The sequence below is a fragment of the Telopea speciosissima genome, chromosome 3, assembly GCF_018873765.1.
Source record: "Telopea speciosissima isolate NSW1024214 ecotype Mountain lineage chromosome 3, Tspe_v1, whole genome shotgun sequence".
NCBI classification, from domain to species: domain Eukaryota; kingdom Viridiplantae; phylum Streptophyta; class Magnoliopsida; order Proteales; family Proteaceae; genus Telopea; species Telopea speciosissima.
The window spans coordinates 20,538,179-20,562,774 of NC_057918.1; the positions used below are offsets into that span (position 1 = coordinate 20,538,179).

Below are 24,596 nucleotides of genomic sequence, written 5' to 3' on the forward strand. Positions count from 1 at the left end.
GAAGAGCTTGAAAGGTAACGCTTCATCTTATTCAAACTCTCTCTCTCTCTCTCTAAAAAGGTGACAGTGCAACTAAACTCTGCAAAATTAAGAGCAGTTACAAAACCTCATCCACAGAGCAAAGTCATCCACACAACTCATGAAAGAGAGAGAAAATAATGCTTGTGATCTTATCCGGTTATCCTGTATCTCTCTCTCTCTCCTAGAGTTCGATTCTGATCTGGATCGGTTCGTATTGATTTATTTGACAAGTATGCCCTTGTTTTCTTCACAAAATTGAAAAATTTTAAAATATTTTTACCTTTGGTCCGTATCGATCTATTGATACGGGATCGGGGAAGAATCAATATCGGTCTCTATTGATATCAATATGAATCAATCGATCCAGTTGATCCGATCACAATTAGCAAAAGCGCATTTAAAACTCTGTTTTAAACACGTTTTCATTTTTTATCGTTTTAAACACGTTTTGCCGTATGCTTTACAAACATACGGTAAAAAAAGGCAAACGGCAAGCATTTCCATTTTAAACACGTTTTCCTTTTTTTGACATTTTTTAAGACCTTGGATTTAACTGACCATATCTCTCTCTCCCAAACTCTGATCGGCCTGATTGTTTCACTAACGTAAAGATGAATCAAAGGGCTACATTTTTTTATGATATCACCTTCAACTCGAGGTCAATGCACGGATACCAAAAATAGAAGTATGTATTTTAAAAAAAAACCCTCAATTTATATGAGAATAGTGCCCTTTTTTTTAAATGTAAACGTTTAAAATCCGTACCGTCCGTTTTTCGTTTTTTTATCGTTCTCTATTTTTTTACCATTTTATTTGATCATTCATTTGTAATTTTTTATCGTTTAAAACCCATACCATAAGACTCTGATTTTTACCGTTCCTAGTTTTGCTAACTATGGATCGGATACCGATTCCTTAAACCATGCACACACAAGAGTATAGAAAATTTGCGTGCACAAAACCAAGAAAATATCTAATGAAGTGAGAGAGGAGAAATAAAATTTGTATTCACAAGTGATCTCTACCAATGACGACACTTTTATTCATATGAAATTTTTTATTTTTTTTTATATGTGCTACCAACTGCCTAACTCATTAATTATAGTACACTCAATTTCAAAAAATAAATAAATATTTAATTGTAATGACCCATCCATAAGTTTGCTTGCTAGTTATATTTGCGTGTATTGTGCCAGACCTCCTTTTGTATATTATTAATAATAAGGGTTGGCTTTTTCTTTGGGGGAGTGTATGCAGGGTCAATGAGAGTGCACACGTTGGTATCATGATGGTAAGATTTTTGACTTTCATGGGGTGGGACGGTCATTTCACCCCCTCTATGTCTGAGTGTGGACGGTACACCTTCATAAAGAACTTCTAATAATAATTCAGGGAAAGGCTGATTCTACGCCAAATACATAATTTAGGGGGGTGAAAGTTTGGGCCAGCAGGCCCAAACCCACCGGAAGCCTGTCCAAAACTTTTTGAGCCTGGCTGGGCTTGGGTTGGGATTCCAAGCAGTATCATAATTTATATTTAATATACAATTAAATATAAATCATTTAATATATTTTCTTTCTTTTATTTTTTTTTCAATAAGTCTGACAAGAGTAATACATGAAGGATTTTTTTAATTAGGAAAATTTTCTTAGATCTACTAGATTAAAAAAAGAATTACAAAATAAGTGTATTTTAAATGTGTTTTACATCCATAAAGTTATATTTTAAAAAGATTTACCCAATCCCCAAATCAATTAGTTTTCGTTCCACCAAACTATAAACTTCCTGATGTATCCTTTGACTCAATTTTTTCCCTAAAAAAAGCTAAAGATAATGCCTTAATACTGTAACCATTTTTTTCCTAAAAAAAAGGCTAAAGATAATGCCTTAATAATGTAACCGTTTGCATTAAAAAAAAAAAAAAAAAAAACCCAAACCGTTTGCATTTAAAAAGAAAAAAACCACCGTTTGCACAACTTATTGAATTCCAAGTCAGTTAGATGCTTCTTTATCTCTATCTCCTTATCCCTCTTTCACCAATCATCTCCATTTATCTCTATCTCGTTATCGCTCTACCACTCGTTAATCATCTTCACTAGTCCCCATGAGTATTGGCTCTCTCTCACTTTCTGATAAGAAGATGAGGAGTCCATGAAGAACACAACTAGAGATAAGAAGAAGAGTCCATGAAGAACACGCCGCACACCTGACACCAAACACATATTTGCCACATGGATGTTTGGTTTTTTTTTTTTCTTTTTTTTTTTAAATGCAAACAGTTACACTATTAAGGCCTTATCTTTAGCTTTTTTTAGGAAAAAAATTGAGTCAAAGGGTATATTAGGAAGTTTGAAGTTTGGGCGGGAGGGAAACTAACTAAATTGAAGATTGGGTAAATCTTTTTAAAATATAACTTTATAGATGTAAAACAAATTTAAAATATACTTATTTTATAATTATTTTTTTAATCTAATAGATCTAAGAAATTTTTCCTTTTAATTAAAAATTTTCAATTTTGACAGCTGGTTTTGAAGGTGATTCCAACAATGATTGCCTGGTTGGATCATATAGCGTGTTGATCCAAAGTCCAACACTACCCTATCTAAGGAACCCCCAAAAAAAACACTACCCTATCTAAACTCTAAAGGTGACTCGTACCAATGTAACCTAAAAAAGAAAAAAAGAAAAAAAGACATTAAAAAAAAAAGGGAAATCTAAAGGATGGTGTCATGGTGTGTGGGGTTTTTTTTAATTTTTTTATTTTTATGGTAGAAGAGAAACTTATTTATTAAAGCGTGTCCAGCATAAGGAATCCGAATTACATAAATTAGAAATCCATGGAGAGAATATCCTCAATGATTTTGGTGGTCACCTCCATCCGCACTGGTGTGTGGGTGTTATACACCCTATTTTGGTCATCTGAACCGAAACAATATTAATGTTCAGTTTCGATCAACAAAGTGGAATAAAAAATAATAAAAAATCCCATCAGTTTGCAACCAAAGGTGGTTATAGCCAACGAAGATAAGATCAAGGGAATTTACTTAACCACCTACTAACTACATGAGATTACCAACAACAACTATATAAGGGATGTTGGCGATGAAGAAGAACACCTCAAAAATCAACACAAGTCTTTATTTTATCTTATCTTTTTTATTTTTCTCTTAGGAGTAGTAATCTAATAAATGAGAGACAAGGTTACTTAGAACTTAGTGATAGTGAGTTCCTCCAAAGGAATGCAACACTTAAAGATCTTTGTTGATTGTTCTTTCTCCAATGGTTGTAACCCAAGATTGAAGATGAAGAGACTCTCTCTACTCTCCAATTACAAATTTCTATTGTATTATGCATTGGATTTTCTGCCTTAGTCTTTTAACAAAATCTAACAAACATGATCTTCCCAAATAGTGTGATCTTAAAGGGGTTAGTCATTAAATTATCCTTAATTGCATAAAAAGACAATACTACAATGATGTAACCCGAAAGCCCTAAATGGTAGAAAATTTTATTATGTTTTTTCCCTCATACAACCAACATCCACAATGGACCTTAAAAGCATGGAATTCAATCACCGTCATGAACTACTCTTTACAAAACATGTACCGGGCACTAGATTTTGACCAGGCGTCCAATGCATAAATGCAACAGTAAGTGCCTCCTAGGTAAAGAAAGAAAACAAGTACCGGGGATTTCTATTGCCAAACACAATTAGTGGTGAAAACATTCAAGAATCTCAAACATATCAATGTTTAACACACAAATGTGCCCATAGTTATATTTCCATGCAAATCTCGATGAGAAAATATACAATGTGACAACCCTAGAACAAACTTCCTAATTTTGTCCATAGTTGTGAACTAGTAAATGGTAACATTTGGGTTGTTCCACATAAAATGATAATCATAACAACAAGCATATAATCACAAATTGCAATAAATTCAATTAAATTCGATTTGATGGACACACATTATATGTCATAAAATCCAAGAGACTTGTCCAATGATGATATTATGGAGCTTGAGGAATTTCGCAAGTTCTCAATGGACTCGTTGGTCCATGTGAAAAACCCTTCAAGAACCCATGAGAAGATGTAAACACTACTTCCTGAAATGATTCTAAGTCCGATTCGCATCATTCCTCGATGAAGAAAAAATCTATCAAGGCTGATGTAGTGCCAAGTTGCAGCACAAAGGCTAAGGAAGCTCATTCCATCCGAGTACCATCATATCTTCCTTTATTTATTTCGACCTTCATGTTTTTGTGAGTATTCTAATTACGTTTTTCTTGGCCATATCCTACCCAATCTTGTATTTTCTGTTACCGTGCACAATCTTAAGGCTATAGGACATAAACTTGCCCCAAAGGCCAGAGGCATCTTGTAGGGACTGCACCAAGCCTTGGAAAGAGGCTACAAGGAAGTAGTAGTTTGGAAAGATGATAATAGTTTGGTTACATGGGACTCAGCAAAGGTGGCCATGGGAAATGTTTCGTACTCTATTTATTATCTTGTCTTTATGGAGAGAACTATGCACGGAAGCATCAATAGGGCACAAGCATTTATGCCTCTCATGGGGGTAGGATGATCATTCGAACCCTGTGTCTGGGCACAAGGACCATGCTCTCCCACAAAAACCGTTTTCACTATCTTTATTTATTTTAACAGATGTAAGGATGTAATCTGTTGGGGTTTTTTTTTTTTGTGTAAACAGAATTTCATTGATTGTCAAGTGTTGAATACATGGCTACAAAAGTACAACTCTTTTTAAGCCACGGAGTGGAGTTTGGCTATACAATTGTACACTGCATAGACAGGGCCTTTCGAGCTAGAGTATCTGCCACACCATTGGCTACTCTAGAAAGGATGTAATCTGTGTAACTACTATGAGAATCTTACTAGACTTAAAATTATTTACTACCCTTTGTTGAGGTACTTAATTTTCTTCTCTCTTTGATCAGTGTGTTTTTTTTTGGGAGAATGTTTTTTGTGCCAGAGGCACAGGCTGTGCCCAGACACATGGGGGTGGGTGAAATGACCACCTTGCCCCTCTGAATGACAGGCCCATTGTCTGGGCACAGGCAGCGTTACGACACAGAGACCATCAACCCTTTTTTTTAAGGGTAAAAGTTCTCTACAGGAGAGTGGGGAGTGTATTGCCCACGCCTAGACACTAAGGGGGCAAAATGACCACCCCACCCCATGAAAGACAAAAATCCCATCCCATGATGCCAACACGCGTACTCCCATTGGTCCAGTGCGTAGGTAGGGCCACGCTCCCCCACAGAGAACGTCGACTCTTTTTTTAAACCCCACCTCCACAAAGTCTAAAAATTATAGAAAATAAAAGAAGGCTCTGGCTCTGATTACAGCACATGTGATTTTGATCTCTAAAACGAGCTTCGTCATTGAATGCCGAAGGCCTTAGAGCGGGTGCGTGAGAAAGAGAATCTTTCTCTGAAACAAAATCGAAGTTGATAAGGCCGTGACGTGCTCTATAGCGAGTAGGAGACGAAAACCTTTCGACCCTTTTGGTGGGACATTCTCTCTAGTAAGGAACTGAAGTGAGATTGGTGGGTACTACTCGACGACTCTTCCTGAATTCCTTTTAATTTTCATATTTCATCTAGCATACCCATAGACACGCTTCATTTTAAGTTGGTTTATTGTCCGGTAATTGGCATTGCTCCTAGGGTTTAGAGTTTCTGGGTCCTCGATTGTTTAAAACTTTTAGCTGTTTTATATTGTGTATGGAGATTATTGGAGTCTCTCCTTTAATAAATCCAATTTATATGTGAATATGAAGTTTATTCTGCAGTTAAATTCTTTTTTTTTTTATAATTATTATTTGGGTTTTGTTCTGGGTACCGGGTCTCTCACTGTGGTTTATGTTGGATTAATTGGGGTCAATTATGTGGAAATTCTGTGCATGCTTCTCAGTTATTGTGCCATCATTGATTGAGTTCTTCAGTTATTCGGACAAAATGAAATTTGCTGTTCTTTGAATCTTCTGTAACTAGTTTACTGTTCTTGTGGTTTGTATTCGTTTTCTGGGTTGATTAAGGTCACATTGTATGGTCATTCTGTATATATTTCTCACTTATTGGCATATTTTATATGTTATTTTGTTTGCTTGTTTTGTGGATTTTGGGTGATTAGAAGTGGGCTCTATGGCATCCCACTTAATCCGTGAATGGACTGGTATTCAGCAGTTCCCTCCTGCCACGCAGACAAAATTGCTTGAACTGTTGGGAAAATTGAAGCAAGAGGTTTGATTCTTTTATTTTACTTGAGGAAAAAAATTATGCTTTTATTTCAAATATGCAATTGATACCTTCTTTTATTTGTATTCTCTTAATTACGATATTTTTCTAGAATGTGAGCACCTTGACAATCCTTGTAATGGGGAAAGGTGGTGTTGGGAAGTCTTCAACAGTGAACTCCATCATAGGAGAACGGGTTGTTGCAGTAAGTGCATTCCAGGTTTGTCACGTGGACTCTTGGTGAAACTGTTTTATGAGTTATCTTTATTAAGAGCCATTAAACAGTTATGAATTTATGATAGTTTTCATATCTCTAGTTGTTTAATTAGTTATGGGCTTTTCAATTTCCTTTGCAGTCAGAGGGACCAAGACCAGTAATGGTTTCACGTTCTAGGGCAGGGTTTACATTGAACATCATTGACACTCCGGGCCTTGTAGAAGGGGGATATGTCAATGACCATGCTCTTGAGATCATAAAGTGGTTGGTGTTAGCGTAGAATTTTAAACTTCAGTCCTTCTATTACTCTTTCAAGTGTTTTTTTTTTTGCATCTAATAAATGCTTCACTAAATTGGAGATTTTGTTATGGTGAAAAGGCTATGTTTTGTTTCAATCTCTCTTTGTTCTATTGATTTTGACTTTGATTCGTGTGTGGTTGATCAACAGGTTCCTTTTGAACAAGACAATTGATGTTCTGCTCTATGTGGATCGGCTGGATGCTTATAGAGTGGACAATTTGGATAGGCAGGTTATTAAAGCTATCACTGATAGTTTTGGTAAAGGGATATGGAGTAGAGGTTTGATTGTCCTCACACATGCTCAGCTTTCACCACCGGATGCAATAAATTATGATGACTTCTTCTCTAGAAGATCAGAAGCTCTTCTAAAAGTTGTTCGTTTGGGTGCTCGCTTAAAAAAACAGGAGGTCCAGGTACCATATTTCTTAAGCTTCATGATGTCAGTTCATATTTCTTGCTTTTCACAAAAATACTCTTTCTCTGGGACAGCCGTGATCTGCATGATCTTCAACATGTCAAATTCTGTGATCTTTGGTTTGTTCTATTATGGTATAGGTCACATTGCTGTTGAGTAATGATTGAAGAAGTGAAGAACAGGATGTGCAACAGTTCTCTATTTTACTCTTCCTGAAAAGCATTGATGCATAACATACCTGGGCTGTATCTATCAATAAAATGTGCAATCTTTGTTGCGCTTGACCAATTGTGTTTCTGATGAAGCAGCTGTTACTTGGCTGATAAATATCAGTCAATTTGGATGTCACAGACAACGAAAAGTGGATCCATGTGTTGTTCTTATGCTCAATCTTTAGCGGGGTCAAAGAAGAAGTTATTTCTTAAAGTATTAGGGTTTGGTTTTATTTTATTTTATTAAGGGTGTTTTTTATGAGGTCCTGGTTTGGTCCTGGCAACAGAATGAGAATCCGTACTAGATAGGATTGTAGGGAAGTGAGAACAGTAAAAGTGTAAAACTGACACCAATTTATGTGTGTTTGTTTTTTATGATCAATAACAGTTGAGAAGAATAGGTTTGAGAGAATAGATTGGCTTGTCTAGTACGACAAAGGTCTCTTTTATTTATTGAGATGATGGAAATTACAAATATAGTATGTTAGGTAAGAATGAGTCAGCTCTTATCCTAACATACATTGAACCTGGACAGTCTAGTCGTCTAGTCTATTCGTAACACTCCCCCTCAAGTTGGAGCATAGATATCCCTCATGCCCAACTTGAGTACATTAGAATGGAATGACTTGGAAGTCAATCCCTTCGTGAATACATCAGCTAGGTGGTTCTCTTAAGTGACGAATGGAATGCAAAATTGTGCCTTATTCAAGTTTCTCCTTGATAAAGTGTCTGTCAATCTCAATATGCTTGGTCCTGTCATGTTGTACTGGGTTATGGGCTATGCTGATTGCTGCCTTATTACAGTAGAGGCCTATAGGTTCACCAGATGTTAATCCTCAATTCTCCAAGTAACACCTTAAGCCAGACAAGCTCACAAACACCTTGTGCCATAGCTCGGTACTTTGCTTCTGTATTGGATCTAGATACCACTGATTGCTTCTTCCTTCGCCAAGTAACCAAATTACCACCAAGGAATGTAAAATATCCTGAAGTGACATTCCAATTTTAGATTGCTGTTGTTGGAAAATAAAATACCTTTTCCTGGTGCTGATTTCAAGTACCTTAATATCTGGTACACAACCTCAATGTGATTAGTCTGATGATCATGCGAGAAACAACTCACAACACCAACAACATAAGCAATATCCGGCCGGGATGGGAGAGGTTTATCAATATGCCAACAAGTCGCTAACATCTCTCATTGTCTACTAGTTCACCCCCTTTGCAGCTGAGTTGATGATTAACCTCAATGGGAGACTATGTAGGTTTACATCCTAACATCCTTGTCTCACTGAGAAGATCTAGGATATATTTTCTTTGGCAAATGAAGATACCCTTATCTGAACAAACTACTTCAATTCCTAGAAAATATCTGAGAGGTCCTAAATCCTTAGACAATAAGAGTAGTAACTTTTCCGTCCTTGTGTTTGACAAATAAGGTATGATTAGCATGGTTATGTTTATATCCAAACTGTTGATAGCCTTCTGGAATTTGCCAAACCAAGCTCATGATGATTGCTTGAGACCATAGAGGGGTTTTCACAATTTGTAAACCTTGCCAACTGTAGACAAAGATGCGAAGCCAAGGGGAATGTCCATATATACCTCTTCTTCGAGGTCACCATTGAGGAAATCATTTTTCACATCAAGTTGTTGGAGACTCCATCCAGGGTTTGCAGCATAGGATAGCAATGCTCGAACAGCCATAGGTCTTTTTTTTTTGTGTCCAATCGTGGGGTGTATGTAGCAGCCCCCTCTTTTATTAATAATTGAAGCAAAATAGCAAACTGAATCCCTCCTTGCTTGTGGAAGGAGATCTCCTTACTGTATACAACAACAATAAACTTGGCCTTATCCTAACTTAATGGGATCGGTACATGGATCCAAACAAAACAAAGTAAGGAAAACTGAGGTCTAAACAGAAAAGGGGAATGAAGAGATGTGAAAAGAGGGATGTGAAATGAGACGAGAAATGGAAAATGACAAATGACAGATGAAAGTAAGAGGAAAGAGGCACAACCCAGCAAGTCAGGATAATCTCATCTAAATGGGGTCTGGTACATGGATCCTTGCCGTCGAATAGGCTCTATCTGAGGTCATACTTGGCACAAGACCTAGATTATGCATGTCCTTTCTCACAACTTCTCCTATGGTCATTTTAGGCATGCCCTTAGCTCTTTTAGCTCCTTCAATCGGAATCATATCACTCTTCCTTATTGGGGCATCCCTAGGCTTCCGTTGAACATGACCATACCACCTCAACCGACTCTCTCAAGGCTTGTCATTGATCGGGGCAACTCCCAAGTCAGCTTTAATACGTTCATTTCTTACTTTATCTTTCTTTGTTTTTTCGCACATCCATCTTAGCATCCTCATCTCTGCTACACATAGCTTCTCAATATGACACTTCTTAATTGCCCAACATTCTGCCCCATACATCATGGTCAGTTGTACAACAGTCCTATAGAACTTTCCTTTAAGATTTAAAGAAATACGTTGGTCACACCACACTCCGGACACATCTCTCCACTTCATCCATCCCACTTTAATTCTCTGTGAAACGTCATTCACTATGTCACCTTCTTTATTTATGATTGACCCCAGATATCTAAGCAGTTTTCTGAAATTTTGTGCTGTGGATTCAGGAGTGTTTACTCAATGATTCTGGGTGTGGTTTAGGTGGATTCTAAGCCTGTTATTTAACTTTTCTCTATCTATCCTTCTATCTTTCAATCAAGTTTCAGGTGAGATGCTTCCCCTATTCTTTTGCCTGTGATATCTATGCTTACCATTCTGATTCTGATACTGATATTTCCATATTGTTGATCTGTTTGCCTCCAAATTAGTATATTAGTTGCTGGGTTTTATGTCTGAATTTCTGAACTTAGATCTGAAAGCTTCCATACCCTGCGGCCATACTAATTCTACCAAATTTTCTCAGATATGTTTGTTCTTTGTTCCGGTTCTGCTGCTATCTATTAAAATCAGTTCTGATCTGACTTCTTCATTCTAATAGCTCCCAAGAATACTGATTTGATTTCAGGTTTTGTCAATCGAGTTACTGATGTTCTGTTCTTACTTTCAAGTTTCCTACTTGCAGAAGGATTGTTCCCGATCTCACAGTCTAGCCGTTAGAATCAATCTCATCAAGCTTATTATACTTGCTGAACTAATCCATCGATTATACTTTCAGGATTATCTGAGTCGTCTTGCTAAAGTTATTGAATTTCTCTGTTTTTTGGTTTTTTTCCCAACCCTGTGACCTATTTTCTGATCTTCTGATAAAGCAATTCTATTGGGAGATTAGGAACCCTATTAGTATACCTCCGCGTATTTTTGACTTGCGAAACAACCAAAGCATAAACCTTGGATTTTTTGTTGGCTTGGTTCAATCAGCTGTTTCTGTCCTAATCTTGAAACACCTCATAGTAATTTACTATCCTTCCTTTCTATCTCCGACTTATACTTGCTGTCCTTGATATTACCTTTTATAAATCCTGTCATGTCTCATGGAACTACTTGTTGTACTGTACTACAGTTTGCATAGTCTTAAAAATCCTCTTTTATGCTTACCCTAAAAGAGAATAAATGAATAAATCCTCCTTTGTTACTATATACTGCTAGGAGAATCTTTACACCAAAAGGTAGCCTCACTAATCTGTTTATTACAATATACAACAGCCACTTAATTTAGTTGTTGCAAATAATTTTTTGTTTTTATTTTGTCAGGGGGTGTTGGTGGTTGTGCAGTTACACATAGGATTATATAGGGATTATTTTGTATTATTGGTTTTTTGGTTTTAATTTTATGTTTAGCGACCAATAGGAATGAGTTGGAATTTGTTTCAAACACTACCTTTGTTTTATAGTTTGTTTAGGAGCTTTTTCTTTCCCCCTTTCTCTTTTATATAAGATTGTAACCCACAACGGAATTGGATTTTGATTGATTCAAATTTGAGATCATGTTGTTAGCTGCCAAGAGCTGTTGGTATGCAAACCTATATCCTCTCTTGTTTCAGGTAGAATTATCCACACTCTCACCTTCATCCCTTTCCATTAAACCTTGTTATTCTTTCAGCATCTTCTTCGTTCTTGCTTATTGTTATCCGGTTTATTCTTATTTTTCTGCTGCTGTCTTTCTACCGAACTACAAAGGAGTCAATCAATCTCCTTCGTGAGTAGTTGGTTTGCCTAGAGGGGCATCGTTGCCCTTTCATAAGGACTCAAAACTATAGTGTCTCGCCTCCTAATTCATCTGCTGTTGTGGTCTGTTACTCCGCAATCAGGTCTGGTTGTTACAGTTCTGCCCTAACAGATTTTAGGAAAATTTTATCTCGCCCGCAACCAGGCTTCTTCTCCACTGGGTTACTGTAGTCGGGAGGTTGAAGACAACCTTCTTTCTTTAAATCCCAACTAAGACCAGGTTTTATCATAATTATTAAGAGACCCTTATTTCTTTATGTGGTGTCTACTTTATCCGATTCCATTTTTTTAATATCATATTAGTACCCTTTCTTCCAACTTTATTTCCCAATTAGAATCAGATTCTGTTTCCATACCAAACGGTCCTAAACTGTTAGCAGAATTTACAGAACTGCCACTGTTCCTTTTTCTTGAAATTTTATCACTTTGGTGGGCCCATGGCGACCTACATTAGGGTTATTGAACCTGAGATCACATCAGGGGGTAATATTGGGAGTATAAATCCATTGTGAAGCTATAATTATCTGAACCACCAAGGCTATTTGTATAATTTATGTTGCACAGCCATGCATGTAGAAGAAATATAGGCTTACTGAGTTACCTCTTAACTTGTCAGGTGAGTTGCAGGAGTGTCAATTTTGTTTATTCATGTCTAGGCAGCTGATATATGTGGAGTAGCAGAAATTCAGGAATAGGGGTGTAAGTTGGTTGGGCTTGGATATCTCAACTCTAGCCCAGCCCATCTGGGCCCTGATGTTCAATTTCCGGCTGGGGCTACTTTTGACATATACCAGACAGCAGACCAAAGAGGGGGCTGGGGGAACACTGTGTTACTCTTAGTTTTATACAGCACAATTTTTTTTGTTGTGAGGGTGGGGATGCGGGGGATTGCTGCTGGCCCATAGCCTTACTAACTCAAACCAGCCCTTTAATAGCATCAACCACCTTCTACAAATTCATCGCCTCATCGGCAAAACTTAAAATGCCGGTGCCATTCATGTTGAAAACAACCTTCATCAATTTACTGAATAAATTTATGAATTTTTTTTTTGCCGGGGTGGGGGGTTGGGGGACCAACAACATAAATGGAACTATCAAAACTAGCAGCACCACCGATTCAACAGAAAACCAAAGTTAACCAGAAAATGGCAACCAACCCTTATCTTAACTCGCAGCACCTCCTCGTAGGCCATTCCAGAGCCTGTACAACACCAAAACCAGAGGGTGGGAACCATGAATGAACAAATCAAACTCTTAAATCTGATGTGAGATAGAATTCATCGATCTTCTTTGTGTTAATATGATAAGTTCTTAGTGTGTAACTTCTATGTATAGGTAAAATATATATAATCTGGCGCCCCTCAACTATTTACATCTTTCTATTTTATGTATATTTACATATTGCTAGTTTAAGTTGGAACCTTGAAGCACTGGGATGAAGCCATTTAGGTAGTTGTACCTTAAATTTGAATCCTTCAGCCCTCAGAAGAGATTGGGATGGATTTGGATTTCAAAGAGGGAGTTGTTCTGGATGTTCAATTGAGTAAGTTGTGTCAGATTCTGAACTGTGGGTGGAATTGTGCCACTGAAGGAGTTGAAGGAGAGATCAAGTACATTGAGTTCTTTTTTTTTTTTTTTTTTGGCGCGGGGGGGGGGGGGGAGGGGAGAGATAAACAGGGAGACAGGGATATTACCAGATGAGTTGTTATGTTTTGGTAATAGGATCCCAGTTGAGTTTCCTACTGAATTGTGTTTTTGTAACATGGTGTTTAATTTAATATATGTCCACTTCTATTTTTATACTCAAATCTAAATTCAAAGTGTTTTCAACACTTGAATCTATCCTTATATATCAATTTACGAAAAGTAGGAATAGAGTCTAGAATTCTGAACCCATTGTTACTTATTACATTATCTCCGTGTCCTTGACACATTCTCAGAGAGGAGCTTGGAATCTGTGTGGTTTCCTAGGCTTCTACGTGTAAAAGCACATGAAAAATACATGAAAGATATGTTTGCTGGACTGTGGACCACCATTCCAGCCGTTAATTCTTTACGTTGATGATATTTTCCAACACAGTGATTTTGCCACCCATATTTTGGAGCATATAACGGATTACTCTTAAGCAATTTCAGTGGTCTAGTTATTGCAACATACTGAACATGGGACACTGATTTGCAACATAGGTTTTGAAAAGTTGAAGAAATATATTCCCGATTTGTTAAAGATTTTTTATGCTTTGATTATAAATTCAAACCACACCAAAGTAAGTAGAATAAGAATAGATTTTGATCCCGAGTATCCACTACAAATCTGTAGTTCCAGAATGCTTATTTGCTGTGTGCGTACTTCTGGAGAAAGTTGGTTCATTTTCAAGTTCTGAAATGTTAAATCATTTCTCTTGATCACTAGCCTAGACAGTGTTGCATTGATACATTACATTACCCACTTGCTGTTGATGTTTTTAGGGGTCTGCCATTCCAGTTGTTTTGGTTGAGAACAGTGGGAGGTGCAATACAAATGACATCGGTGAAAAGGTAGTCTTTTTCTCTCCACTTCTTGTGTTGGGTTATAAATAATGATGATGATGATGATGGTGATGGTGATTATTAGTACTGTTATTATAAACTGTTTCTTGGTTGTGCTAACTTCTCCTCACAAGAGGATGAAACTTTCATCCTTTCTATGCCCAAAGGCACATGGCAGATGGAAAACGGGGAAATTTAGGACATTATTTTCTTCTTTGGCAAAAGGAACTTCAGCTGCTGCTCATGAAGTGGTTCCTGTGCTGCACACTTCCATTGTGCCACGTGGACAAGGGATGTGGCTATTCCAACCGTTGAGTAATGAGTAGGGAGGACATGGCTTGGATTCACCACATGTCAAATTTCAGAGCCTAATTCAATTAAATACCCTCTATTTATTGGCATGCATCCCTGTGTATGTCTATGCATGTGTACTGGTACTCCAATCTCTACTGTGCACTCTCCCATAGTCCTGATTTTTCGAAGCTCTATTTTTGCCATTTGGCAAGCTCCGTTTGGGCTGAAATTTGATATGTGAGCAAGGGACCTTGGGGCCTAGTTATCCACAATTTGGGCCCCGACTGAGCTGCCACATGGCAGATTTTTGGGAGTGCTCAGGAAGCCCTTCCTAGGTGCTGCCCAGGAAACTAGAGCCCCAAAATCTTTATTTTGACCAAGATGGTCATACAATTCTGCCCAGATTTCAAAATACACTTATCATTCCACACTAGGAGGGAAGAAATTTCATCCTCTCAGGGTTCATAGTGTATGTCTTATATTTTGTCCCCTTACCTTAATATAATGAGGAGATTAAGACTGTTAAGAAATATTGCTTTGATTTGGATGCCAGGTTCTTCCAAATGGCACTGCTTGGGTTCCAAACTTGGTAAAAACTATCACAGATATCGTTTCAAATGGGAGCAAAGCAATTTTGGTTGACAAGAAGTTAATTGAAGGGCCCAATCCAAACGATAAGGGAAAGCTGTGGATTCCATTGATATTGGCTTTCCAGGTAAAGGTTATTACTAACTTATTCTTCTTCTTTTATTTATTTATTTTGGGGTTGGGTTGTTGGGGATTGTGGTTCTGCTCTTGCTCTTTTGCACTTTACTAAGATATATGGATCGTTACAGTCCTGTCATTGCTTTCTTGCAGTATTTCTTTGTTGTTAAACCAATTCAACGGGCAATCAGGCAGGATATGGCAAAGGAGAGTAGGCCTTTGTGGGAGCTGCGGGATATGGGCATGTCTAACCGCCAGTTCTGATTTCACAGTCAGATAAACCTTCCTCAATGTTAGTTGTTTCTTCAATGTTAGTGATTTTTTTTTGTCTTTTGATCCAGTGACTTTTTGTCCTTTAATTCCATTGTTTGTTCTTCAGGATTAGGATTTCTCACCCTGTTAGCAACAGCACACCTCTCCGGCAATGGATTCTATTATGGGATTTGAGATTAACTCAATCGAGTTTGGTGACTTCAACTTGGTGTATCTGTTTTCATTTGAATGATCAATTGTCTAATTGATTTTGTGTTTTCTCTTTCGCTCATCTCCTCAGAGTCTTGAAAATCTTTCGTATATTCCCGTGGTTTCACGCTTGAATGGTAAGAAATAGTCTTTCTTCTTTTTATTTGGTTGGGGGGGGGTGTTAGGGGAGGAAGAGAGAGGCCAGGAATATCACACAATTGGCCAATAAGGAGAGTCTATGGACTAACCTATGTAGTGTCATGTGGCAAATAATGAAATGTTTTTCACTAGGGATATACTTCACTAGGTAGGCAGTGACGGAGGAAAACCCTAAAAAAAAAAAGAGTAAAAATCTTCCCAAATTGAAAGGAAGAAATTTTCCATCTTAATTGCAAAACTGTGCTTCATGCCATCTTAAGGCAGCCTGTTATGCTGCCTTTGTTTAATAAATAAACAGAAAAATCAGGGGAAAATACTAAATCACGTATCCTGGTATGCATTAGATTTGGATAAGACTACTACTAAATCTTCCCAGGATGTCGGAACACTCATGGAGGTGATATCACCTTGATTTTATCCCGAGAGAAACCCTTGTCATCTTCACAAGCTATAATCAATGTGCATCACTATTTCAACTATCTTTATCATTACAATTACAAAGAGAGTGAGCCCTTTCACTACACGTGGGTGGGATCATGTTAGATCTTTTTAGGCACTGAAAAACCATAGAACAGAGATGAAAAATATTTTTTGAGGCGATTTCCTCTGCCTGGGTGCATACGGGGTTGCAGGTTGTGCCCAGACACATGGGGTGGGACGGGCGCGTCATTTTGATCATTTAGGATGATGGATCGGTAATTTTACCCTCCACCATGTGTCTGGGTGCAGGAAGAGAACATTTTTCCATATTTTTAATAAGATTTACATGACATAGGTTGGTTTGTGACCTTACAGAATCTGAGTTATGGAAGTTTCGATTAAAATGGTAGTGAAGTATCTCAACCTCTTTACTGTTACGTTTGGAAAGTGAAAAATTTTCAAACTTAAAAAGTGAAATCTTTGTATTTATTACCCAACATAATTGTCTAAGATATTAATTTTTTTTTTCCATATAGGAATGATACATTATAGATATAATTTTTATGGGGCCAAGTTCTCTGTGCTGCAGCGTAGGCTGTGCCCAGGCACATGGGGTGGGTGCAATGACCACCTGTCCCCCTGAGTGACAGGCTCATGCGCTGCGGCACAAAGAACATTCTCCCAATTTTTATCTGTCTTTTCAAACCAAAGTGATTTGGAAGCAGGAAAATGAAATTTCATCATCAAATACGGAATGTTTTGGAGTTAGTGATATAACCATGTGGGTTAATGATTACAAAAGCTTTTTTTTAAGATTTGAAAATTTCATTTCCCTACACAATGACATTCTTTTTGAAAAGTGTCCTTCCATATATTCATTTTTTTACATGAAAATGTACAAAATTCTCATTTTTCTAATGGAAAAAATTGAGTCGAGTCTGGATAAGCTCATCAAAGCACCCATCTCATTGTGCCATGTGGGGTGATGATGTGACAATTTTGACAATTAAATAGTAATTTAAGAATCTAATGTATTAGCATGTATTCTCATTTATATACTCTTATGGTACCTTGACCAAAACTGTGCAATTTGGGCAGGGATAACTTGAAATTTGATGCTTACTGAAGAAAAAAAAACCTAAAATTTGATGAATAAAGTTAAGGGCTAAACATCTCACGGATAGGCTAAGGCCACACCCCCAATGGTATATGTATGTGTCTCGATGCACAGCTCCGATCGTAGCCATAGTAATACAACACTTGTGCATCGATCGTAGCCCCAGTAATACAACATGTCACATTGTATTAGCATTTTTAGAATCAGGACATTATGTATCGTATCATATCAATATGGGAGAAAGAATGCTGCCAGGCTGTGTAGCAAACGCTAGCACCTCCCTCTGTCTATCTCTCTCTCCTATGAAATGGCATATGTGTCCCCTATTGTGTGAGGAGAGAAATAGGCATAGGGAGACGCTAGTGTACACTACGCAGACGGTAGGGAATTCAATCCCTAAATAAATATAGGAAAAATGTTCTTTGCACTAGGGGCGTAGGATGCGCCCAGACACATGGGGGTGGGCAAAATGACCGCCCCGCCCCCCTGAATGACCGAAATGGTTGCCCTATCTCACCTCATGTGTCCAGGCGGAGCCTATGCCCCCATGCACTCCCAGGCAGAGAACATTGCCCTATAAATATATGTATTGCATCTTTTTCCTTTTTCTTTTTTTTTGGGTAAATGTATTGCATCTTTTTCATCTTAATGCAAGTCTAGCTTGTCCATGTGTAGAAATCGATAATCGTCGCAATCTTGGGATGCCCATAATGGTAAGTCGATAACTACTGCTTTAGAATGCACCATTCATTTTATCACAATTATGGCTTGTTCAAGTATGGAAGATGGTGTGAAACTGTGAATGCCGCAATCTTGGCATGTCCATAATGGTAAATTGATAACTACAGTTTTAACATGCATTGCATTATTCTGGTCTTTCTGAAAACAACTTCTCTACGAAAGTAGGGGTAAGGCTGTGTACATTATGACCCTCCCCAGACCTCACAATGGTGGGAGTCTCGTGCATTGAGTACGCCCTTTTTTTTGGCATTATTCTGGTCTTTCCAGATTTATCACTTCCCCCAATATAAATAATTATGGTATTTTCCATAGTTTTATGCTTTCTTATTAATTTATTATATGTTATTTTGGTCCTCTCTAGAGAGAGGGATATATTTTAATCTTCATGCAATATTGTGATCCTCTCCAGAGATACATATATTATTATCTTTTGATATTTATATTTCGTTGTATTGTCGGTTTTTCCATAAAGTTTCACTACATTGTTAATATTCATCCTAGATGTTTTTGCTACCAAAAAATCCCAGATGTTTTTATATCCCTAAGTAAAAGGTTTAATTAAAATCACTTTAAAAGGATTGCAGATAATATGTTCATATGCTCTTCCTAAATAACATAAAATAAGTGCGAATCCCGTTGGCCTTTGAAATAGAATTTTTTCTTGTAAGAGTCCGATTGACACCTAGTTAGTGTCATTAGACTCCATTCACCGCGAATAGGTAGTTCTGACCTATATTCCCCTATTTTCCCATGGATCTTGTTGGCCAATCTCAGCCCTTAAAAGATAATCTTTTCTTATAGGAGTTTGATTGACACCCAATCAGTGTGATTAGACTATAATTACTGTGAACAGGTAGTTCTGATCCCTATTCTCTCATTTTTCATGTGGATTCCGTTGGCCAATCCCAACCCTCGAAATAGAATCTTTTCATGTGAGTGTTCAATTGACACCCAGTCAATGTCATTAGACTCCATTAGCCAAGGATATTCGAAATCTTGGGTAATCCCTAGTGGATTCTTTCCAATCAACGAGGGCCCTCGAAATGGAATTTTTTATTGTAGACCTCTGATGGAGGTACCTTCAGTGTCATTGGAAGTTCGATAAATTGCATATATCCCATTCAATGTTGTAATTACATAACTCCATGGCTAGTAAGCTTTTGTAGAAACATATGGTCTAGGATGACCGGTTTCGACTGAGCGGAATGGGGGCCTAAACCTCTGCCCACGTCTGTAAATTGACGCTTACCCAACCTTTGGGCAGACCAAAGCCATCCATTGGAGTCCTTTCTCTTTCTTGAAAGGGGGATACATTTATGAATCCTAGACCTTTATCTAAGTGGTGACTTCTTACAACTCTTAACTCTCTTTCAATGTAAGAAAGGACGATTCAGGGTGGAAACACCCCAGATTGTTTGATCAAGCCCAAGACATACACGATCACATCATACATGACTAGAACTGGTGAGACACGGTTCGCCCATTCGCGGGTATCACCTCCAGACCAGGGTACCCACACTCATCTCTACCTTCCACTGAACCTGTTAATTTTATGTCATAGTCTGAATGTCAAGTTGTACCATCTGGGATCTCAATTTTAGACCTAATCTCCCATTGTAGTGGATGGGCTTCTATTGTTTTCTTTAATTTCAAGTTTTTTAATGTTTTTCTAAGTTATGGGTTTTTAGGGAACATGTTGGCATCAAAGGTGAGAGGTGTCAGGCAGGGTAGGTTCCAAGTAGTAATGACAAAGGACTTTAGGTAAATAGAGGTGTGGGTGGATGATTCTAATATTCGCTCTTGGTTAACGCATGGAATCAAAAGGGTTGGCCTTGGGAGTTATTTGATATTTTATTAAAAAAAATTTGTTGGTATGTCTAAATTGAAGGTTGTTATATCTTGTAAGGAGATTTTGCTACTAGGACTGCTAATATGACTAGGATAGGTAAAGTATCTCCAACCGTCCGTGGAAGACAATGTTGATATGTTTTTGTTTAATTCATTATTCCTTTATTTCTCATCAAAAAAATCAGTAGACATGCTACGAAAACTATAGGGACAACTATGGGGACACATGCCCTTACACAAGAAGATAATTGATTGTGTTATATTTTGGAATTTAACATGTGGCCAATTGATACCATTCTTTAATTATCCAACAGTCAGAATTGCCATATCACTCATCTACGTAGCAAAAATGAATAATTCACTTATGGGAGAATGTTCTCTGTGCTGCAGCGTAGGATGTGCCCAGGCACATGGGCAGCCTGTGCATAGGGGTAGGATGGTCATTGCGCCCACTCCCATGTGCTTGGGCGCAGCCTGCGCTGCGACACAGAGAACAACACCCCTTCACTTATATAGAGATTCTTTTCCAAGTTGTGTGCCCAAGGGAGGTTTTCCTATATTTATATATTGATTTTATGGGAAGGGGTTTGGTGTCATGTTGCGTGGGCCAGCGCTAGGGCAAGGGCCAGTGGGAACCTACGCATGACATCCAAGGGGAGGGGTGGGGTGGTAATTTCACTACCCCATGTGAGAGGGCATAGGGCATTGTGTTTGGGTAATGTTCTTTATCCCTTATTTTATTTATATTATTTGTCTTAATTTTATATATGCTTATACTAGTATTATTAGAGTTAGGGTAAACATATATTTATGATTCATAGTTTGGTCTTGGGCAGGCTAGCCATCGGGCTGGGTAGAAGTCAGCCCCGCCCAGCCCAGCCCTAAAAATGTTCAGGTGCAGGCTGGGCTAGGATACAAGGGTTGTGACCTAGGATACGATGCTTCATGGGATCATTTTGGTTTCTGTAGCACCGAGTCTGAGCTCAACATTTCAGTTCAACTTCTAGAGTTCACCATTGCTTCTTGTTCTGACATGGAGGATTTGCAGAGTGCCCTTTCAGGTCGGGGGTTAACTGTCTCAACACACCCAGAGAAAGGTCGTTGTCTCGTCTCCATTAGAGATTTCTCACCAGGTCATTCTCCCTCGCTTTCTCTTTCTTGTCTTCTAATATCTGTTTATGCAAGTGGTCAAAACGGTGAAGAGAATTATTTCCATGGTATTGAACTAGGCATTGGTTCTAAGTTTGAATTAAAATCTCCATATTATAAACTTTGATTTAGCTTTCAACAGTAATTCGGATTCTGTAAATGCGTAATTTTCGAATAGCTTTGAGTCTCTTGCTATTTCTTGTCTTACTGATGTACTTAATACAAATGAATGATTTGAATCCAATTTAATACTACCAAGGCTTGTAAGGTGAAGATTCCGAGCGTAGTCTGTAGTAGGGACGACCATTCCCTTTTACTCGCTTTTCCTTTTTTTTTTTTGGGGTGGGTTGGGGTGGGGTTGTTCCAGCCAATAATTTAGAACTACCCAAGTCTTAAAATTTTAATTATGACCTGGTTTGCTTAGTTATTTGCTTTTGCCTTTTGGAAAATACAAGAGGGAAACAATCAACTTATTGATATTAAAAGACCGAAAAGATTCTTATAATGTTGCATTTCTGGGTCCAATGGAATTCACAGGTATAGGAAGATGCCCCATCAAATAGATATTTTTTCATTGCCTATCAAAACAGAGGGTACACAGCTTTGGAAGAGTAGTTAAAAAATTTAGCATGTTATATTAGTGCTATGATTGCAGTTAATGCCGGTGAAATCAACCAAGTAAATTTTGGGCTGCATGTTGCATCTCTTTCTTGGCCAAAACCAGCTAAGCAGTAAGCACACAGTTCTCATCCCCCTCGCCTCTCTATGCTACTTGTTCTTGTTATCACCGTGATTATTGCAAGGAGTTTAATCCAAGTGATTTTTTTTGGTGGAAAATAAAAACTTCATTGAAACAAAACTAGAAGAGAGAGTTCGTTACATCATTAGTTATACGTACATTCAAACTATTAGTTCTAGCTTTATGAGCTAAATTATGAGCGATGATGATAGTGTTCCTGTCCATCTTCTTAATACAAAACAAATCCAGAGTTTTAATAAAAGAGTTTAAATCAAATAGAACAGAAAATAATTCCCAAGGCCAAAGACCAGTGCACCAGTTCTTTAGAGTCAGTCCAGATTTCCAGCTTCTTCAATCCTAACGATGATGCTTTTGATATTCCTTCTTGGACCCCTCTTGCTTCAGCTTCTTGGGCTGTACCTGCAATGCCAGAGTTCATGGTAGCCAAGGCAAAATTCTTGTTAGATATGAAAGCTGCCCATCCTGCTTCTTTTTTAGTAGGATTAAAACTGCCATCTGTAATGATGATGGGGTGATCAGTGGTTGGTAGGCTGAGGTAGAAGTTGGGGGAGGGTAAGGGTGGTGGAGGGGGGCGGGGATGGTGGTTGTTCTGTGGGAAATGGGAGGATTTGGAGATCTTGCTCGCACTTAATAATTTGGGAGAGGAGATGGTGTGGGTTGGGCTTGATGTTAGTGAAAATTAAATTATTTCTCATGATCCAAATGAAATAGGTTGTGATAGAAAAGGTGGTTAGAATGTGGTTTTGATCAATTTTGGTGAAGTGGGGGCTGGTAATGATATCTTTGATCCATTGAAAAATGTTTGGGCTGTGTATGGCTTCGGTTCAAAGGCCAAGGGATCCTGCCAACCCGATGTGTTTGGAGAAGTTACAAGCCAATAGGAGGTGCCAATCAGATTCCACTGCATATTTAGAAAACCTGCAGTGGTCATCAATATTAATGAAACATTTAAGTTTGGAAAGATTAGGGCGGCCACCTTTCATAATTTTCCAGAGGAAAAGTTTAAATTTGGTAAGTGTTTTGAGATTCTAATGGTGTTCCAAACTATTGAGTTATTGGAGAGTTGTTGATTGTGTTTGGAGACGCTTAGTAGAGGGCAGCAGTTTTGGTGGTGAGGAGCCCAGACTTGGTGATGGGTGTGAAGATTTGGTCTGGGTGGGGCGGTAGTGCTGAGGGGAATGTCGGTGATAGCATCAGCTACAATTTTTGGGAAAATGGAGTAAATGAGGGGTTGGTTCCATTGCCTATTATGCATTAAGTCTGCGAGTTGGGTGTAGAGAAGATGCTTTTCCACTGATTGTGGGATGTGGAAATCTTGAAAATTGGTAACCATGTGTCAGTCCAAATATTGATTGAAAGAGCATCACCAACCCTACAACAAATTATATTATGGGTATTTGGAAAAGTTGCCTTTAGACTTTCCAGAACCAAGAACCTCTATTCCATTTAATGTCTTTATTTAAGATGGATTTGAAATGGACATACTTTGCTTTGATTATTTTAAACCAAAGGACGTTCGGTTGAGTGATAAGTTGCCAAGCCAGTTTAAGGAGAAAGGCTTTATTATGAACAAAACTGAGTCTTAGTCGTAGTCCTCCATGGTATTTGGGTTTACAAATGGAGGACCAAGATATTAGGTTGAGGCCCTTTTTTCGGTTCAAAATTCCCTTTCCAGAAGTTTGCTTGGATCGAGTCCAAGACATTACAGGTTTTAGATGAGAAAAGGAAACATGACATCATATAGGTTGGGATGGCACTGAGGACTGATTTGATTAGATGGTCCTTCCTGCTTGGGAGAGGAGGTTGCGTTTCCATTCAGATAGTCGATTTTTAACTTGACTAAAAATATGATTGAGAAGAGAACATTAGATTTTGGAGGGGAAGAGGAAAGTTCCCAGATATTTGGAAGTGTGGCCCATTTCTTTGATTCCCAAAATCCTTTGGTTAGGATATATATATGTTGGGCCTTTGATCCCACGGGTTTTCAATGTAATAGGTCACTTTTATGGACCTAAAGTAGGGGTAAATAGGTTGCATACGGGATTGGCTTCTATACTTAGTTTATTTTATGTCTTAGTGTTTTAAATTGTACCGGTCCAAAGCTGGTTGAACCAGTGGTTCAATTTAAGTTTTTTCCCCCTGCTTAGGAAACTGAAATAGACTTAAAACAGAGTCCTAATCCAGCCCAACTTACATAGTCACATGCCCACTTAACCAAGTCACATGATCACTTAAGTGATCACATGGCCACAAATTACATAACAATAAAACTAAGGAATCCTGTATGCAACCTAACTACCCATAATTTAGGCTCCATAAAAGTGGCCTATTACATAGAAAACCCATGGGATCAAAGGCCCAACAGGTATATATCCCAACCCAAAACTTATTTCCAATAAAAAAGTCCTTTAGGTGATTAATCTACATCAATTCTCCCCTGCTTGAAAAAAAAAAAAAAAACTCGTCCACCAATTTCGTAGAGATGTCAAATCAGACTTGCACGATCATCCTTCAATGGAAAGTAGAATTCAGCAACTGTTGACTCCATCTGCCGTCCCTCCATGGCTTTTATACCACTTTTGGTGATGTATTTGCATCAGAAGGAGATTTTCTTTCTTGAGGAGGGGAGCCTTGTCTTCGGCCTACTCTTGGTTGGGGTGGTTGGTCCCGAGGTGGGGTAATATTTTATGTATAATGGTTTTTGGATTATTGATGGCAAGCCTTGGCAGTTCAGAGGAGGTAATAGAGGTGTCCTTGGACTGGTGGTTCAGTGGTTGGGTTTA

At 38.1% G+C, this 24,596-nt stretch overlaps 2 protein-coding genes and 1 long non-coding RNA gene across 6 annotated transcripts in view; 2 read left to right on the forward strand and 1 right to left on the reverse strand.

The window, feature by feature from the left end:
- Nucleotides 1-1,168: 1,168 nt before the first annotated feature.
- Nucleotides 1,169-24,381, reverse strand: LOC122654533. Its single transcript, XR_006331926.1, has 5 exons — nt 24,275-24,381; nt 8,079-8,083; nt 5,312-5,316; nt 3,270-3,277; nt 1,169-1,185 (listed from the first exon to the last, which is right to left on the reverse strand). It is a non-coding gene; the product is annotated as an uncharacterized LOC122654533 (long non-coding RNA).
- LOC122654530 (translocase of chloroplast 34-like) lies at nt 5,577-15,694 on the forward strand. Its single transcript, XM_043848657.1, has 8 exons — nt 5,577-5,596; nt 6,179-6,288; nt 6,395-6,502; nt 6,639-6,763; nt 6,948-7,212; nt 14,099-14,167; nt 15,006-15,167; nt 15,311-15,694. Exons 2-8 carry the CDS (start codon nt 6,190-6,192, stop codon nt 15,419-15,421), a joined length of 939 nt encoding a protein of 312 aa, XP_043704592.1. The 5' UTR covers nt 5,577-5,596; nt 6,179-6,189; the 3' UTR covers nt 15,422-15,694.
- The window catches only part of LOC122654529 (histone-lysine N-methyltransferase ASHR1), a 36,251-nt gene continuing 32,513 nt past the window's right edge, over nt 20,859-24,596 (forward strand). For 2 of the 4 annotated variants that reach the window (XM_043848655.1, XM_043848654.1), the window contains exon 1: nt 20,862-21,037. In XM_043848655.1, coding sequence (XP_043704590.1) covers nt 20,938-21,037 — 100 coding nt within the window. In that variant the 5' untranslated portion in view covers nt 20,862-20,937. Of the gene's footprint in view, nt 21,038-24,596 lie in introns of all 4 variants that reach the window. The other 2 variants (XM_043848652.1, XM_043848653.1) reach the window with 2 other exon arrangements.

What these genes read in the sequence shown, in the direction of transcription:
- LOC122654530 (XM_043848657.1), top strand. Translation starts at nt 6,190, where the DNA reads ATGGCATCCCACTTAATCCGTGAATGGACTGGTATTCAGCAGTTCCCT. An exon ending in TGGGAAAATTGAAGCAAGAG is followed by an intron (nt 6,289 to 6,394) that starts GTTTGATTCTTT and finishes ATATTTTTCTAG; the next exon opens with AATGTGAGCACCTTGACAAT. An exon ending in CATTGATATTGGCTTTCCAG is followed by an intron (nt 15,168 to 15,310) that starts GTAAAGGTTATT and finishes GCTTTCTTGCAG; the next exon opens with TATTTCTTTGTTGTTAAACC.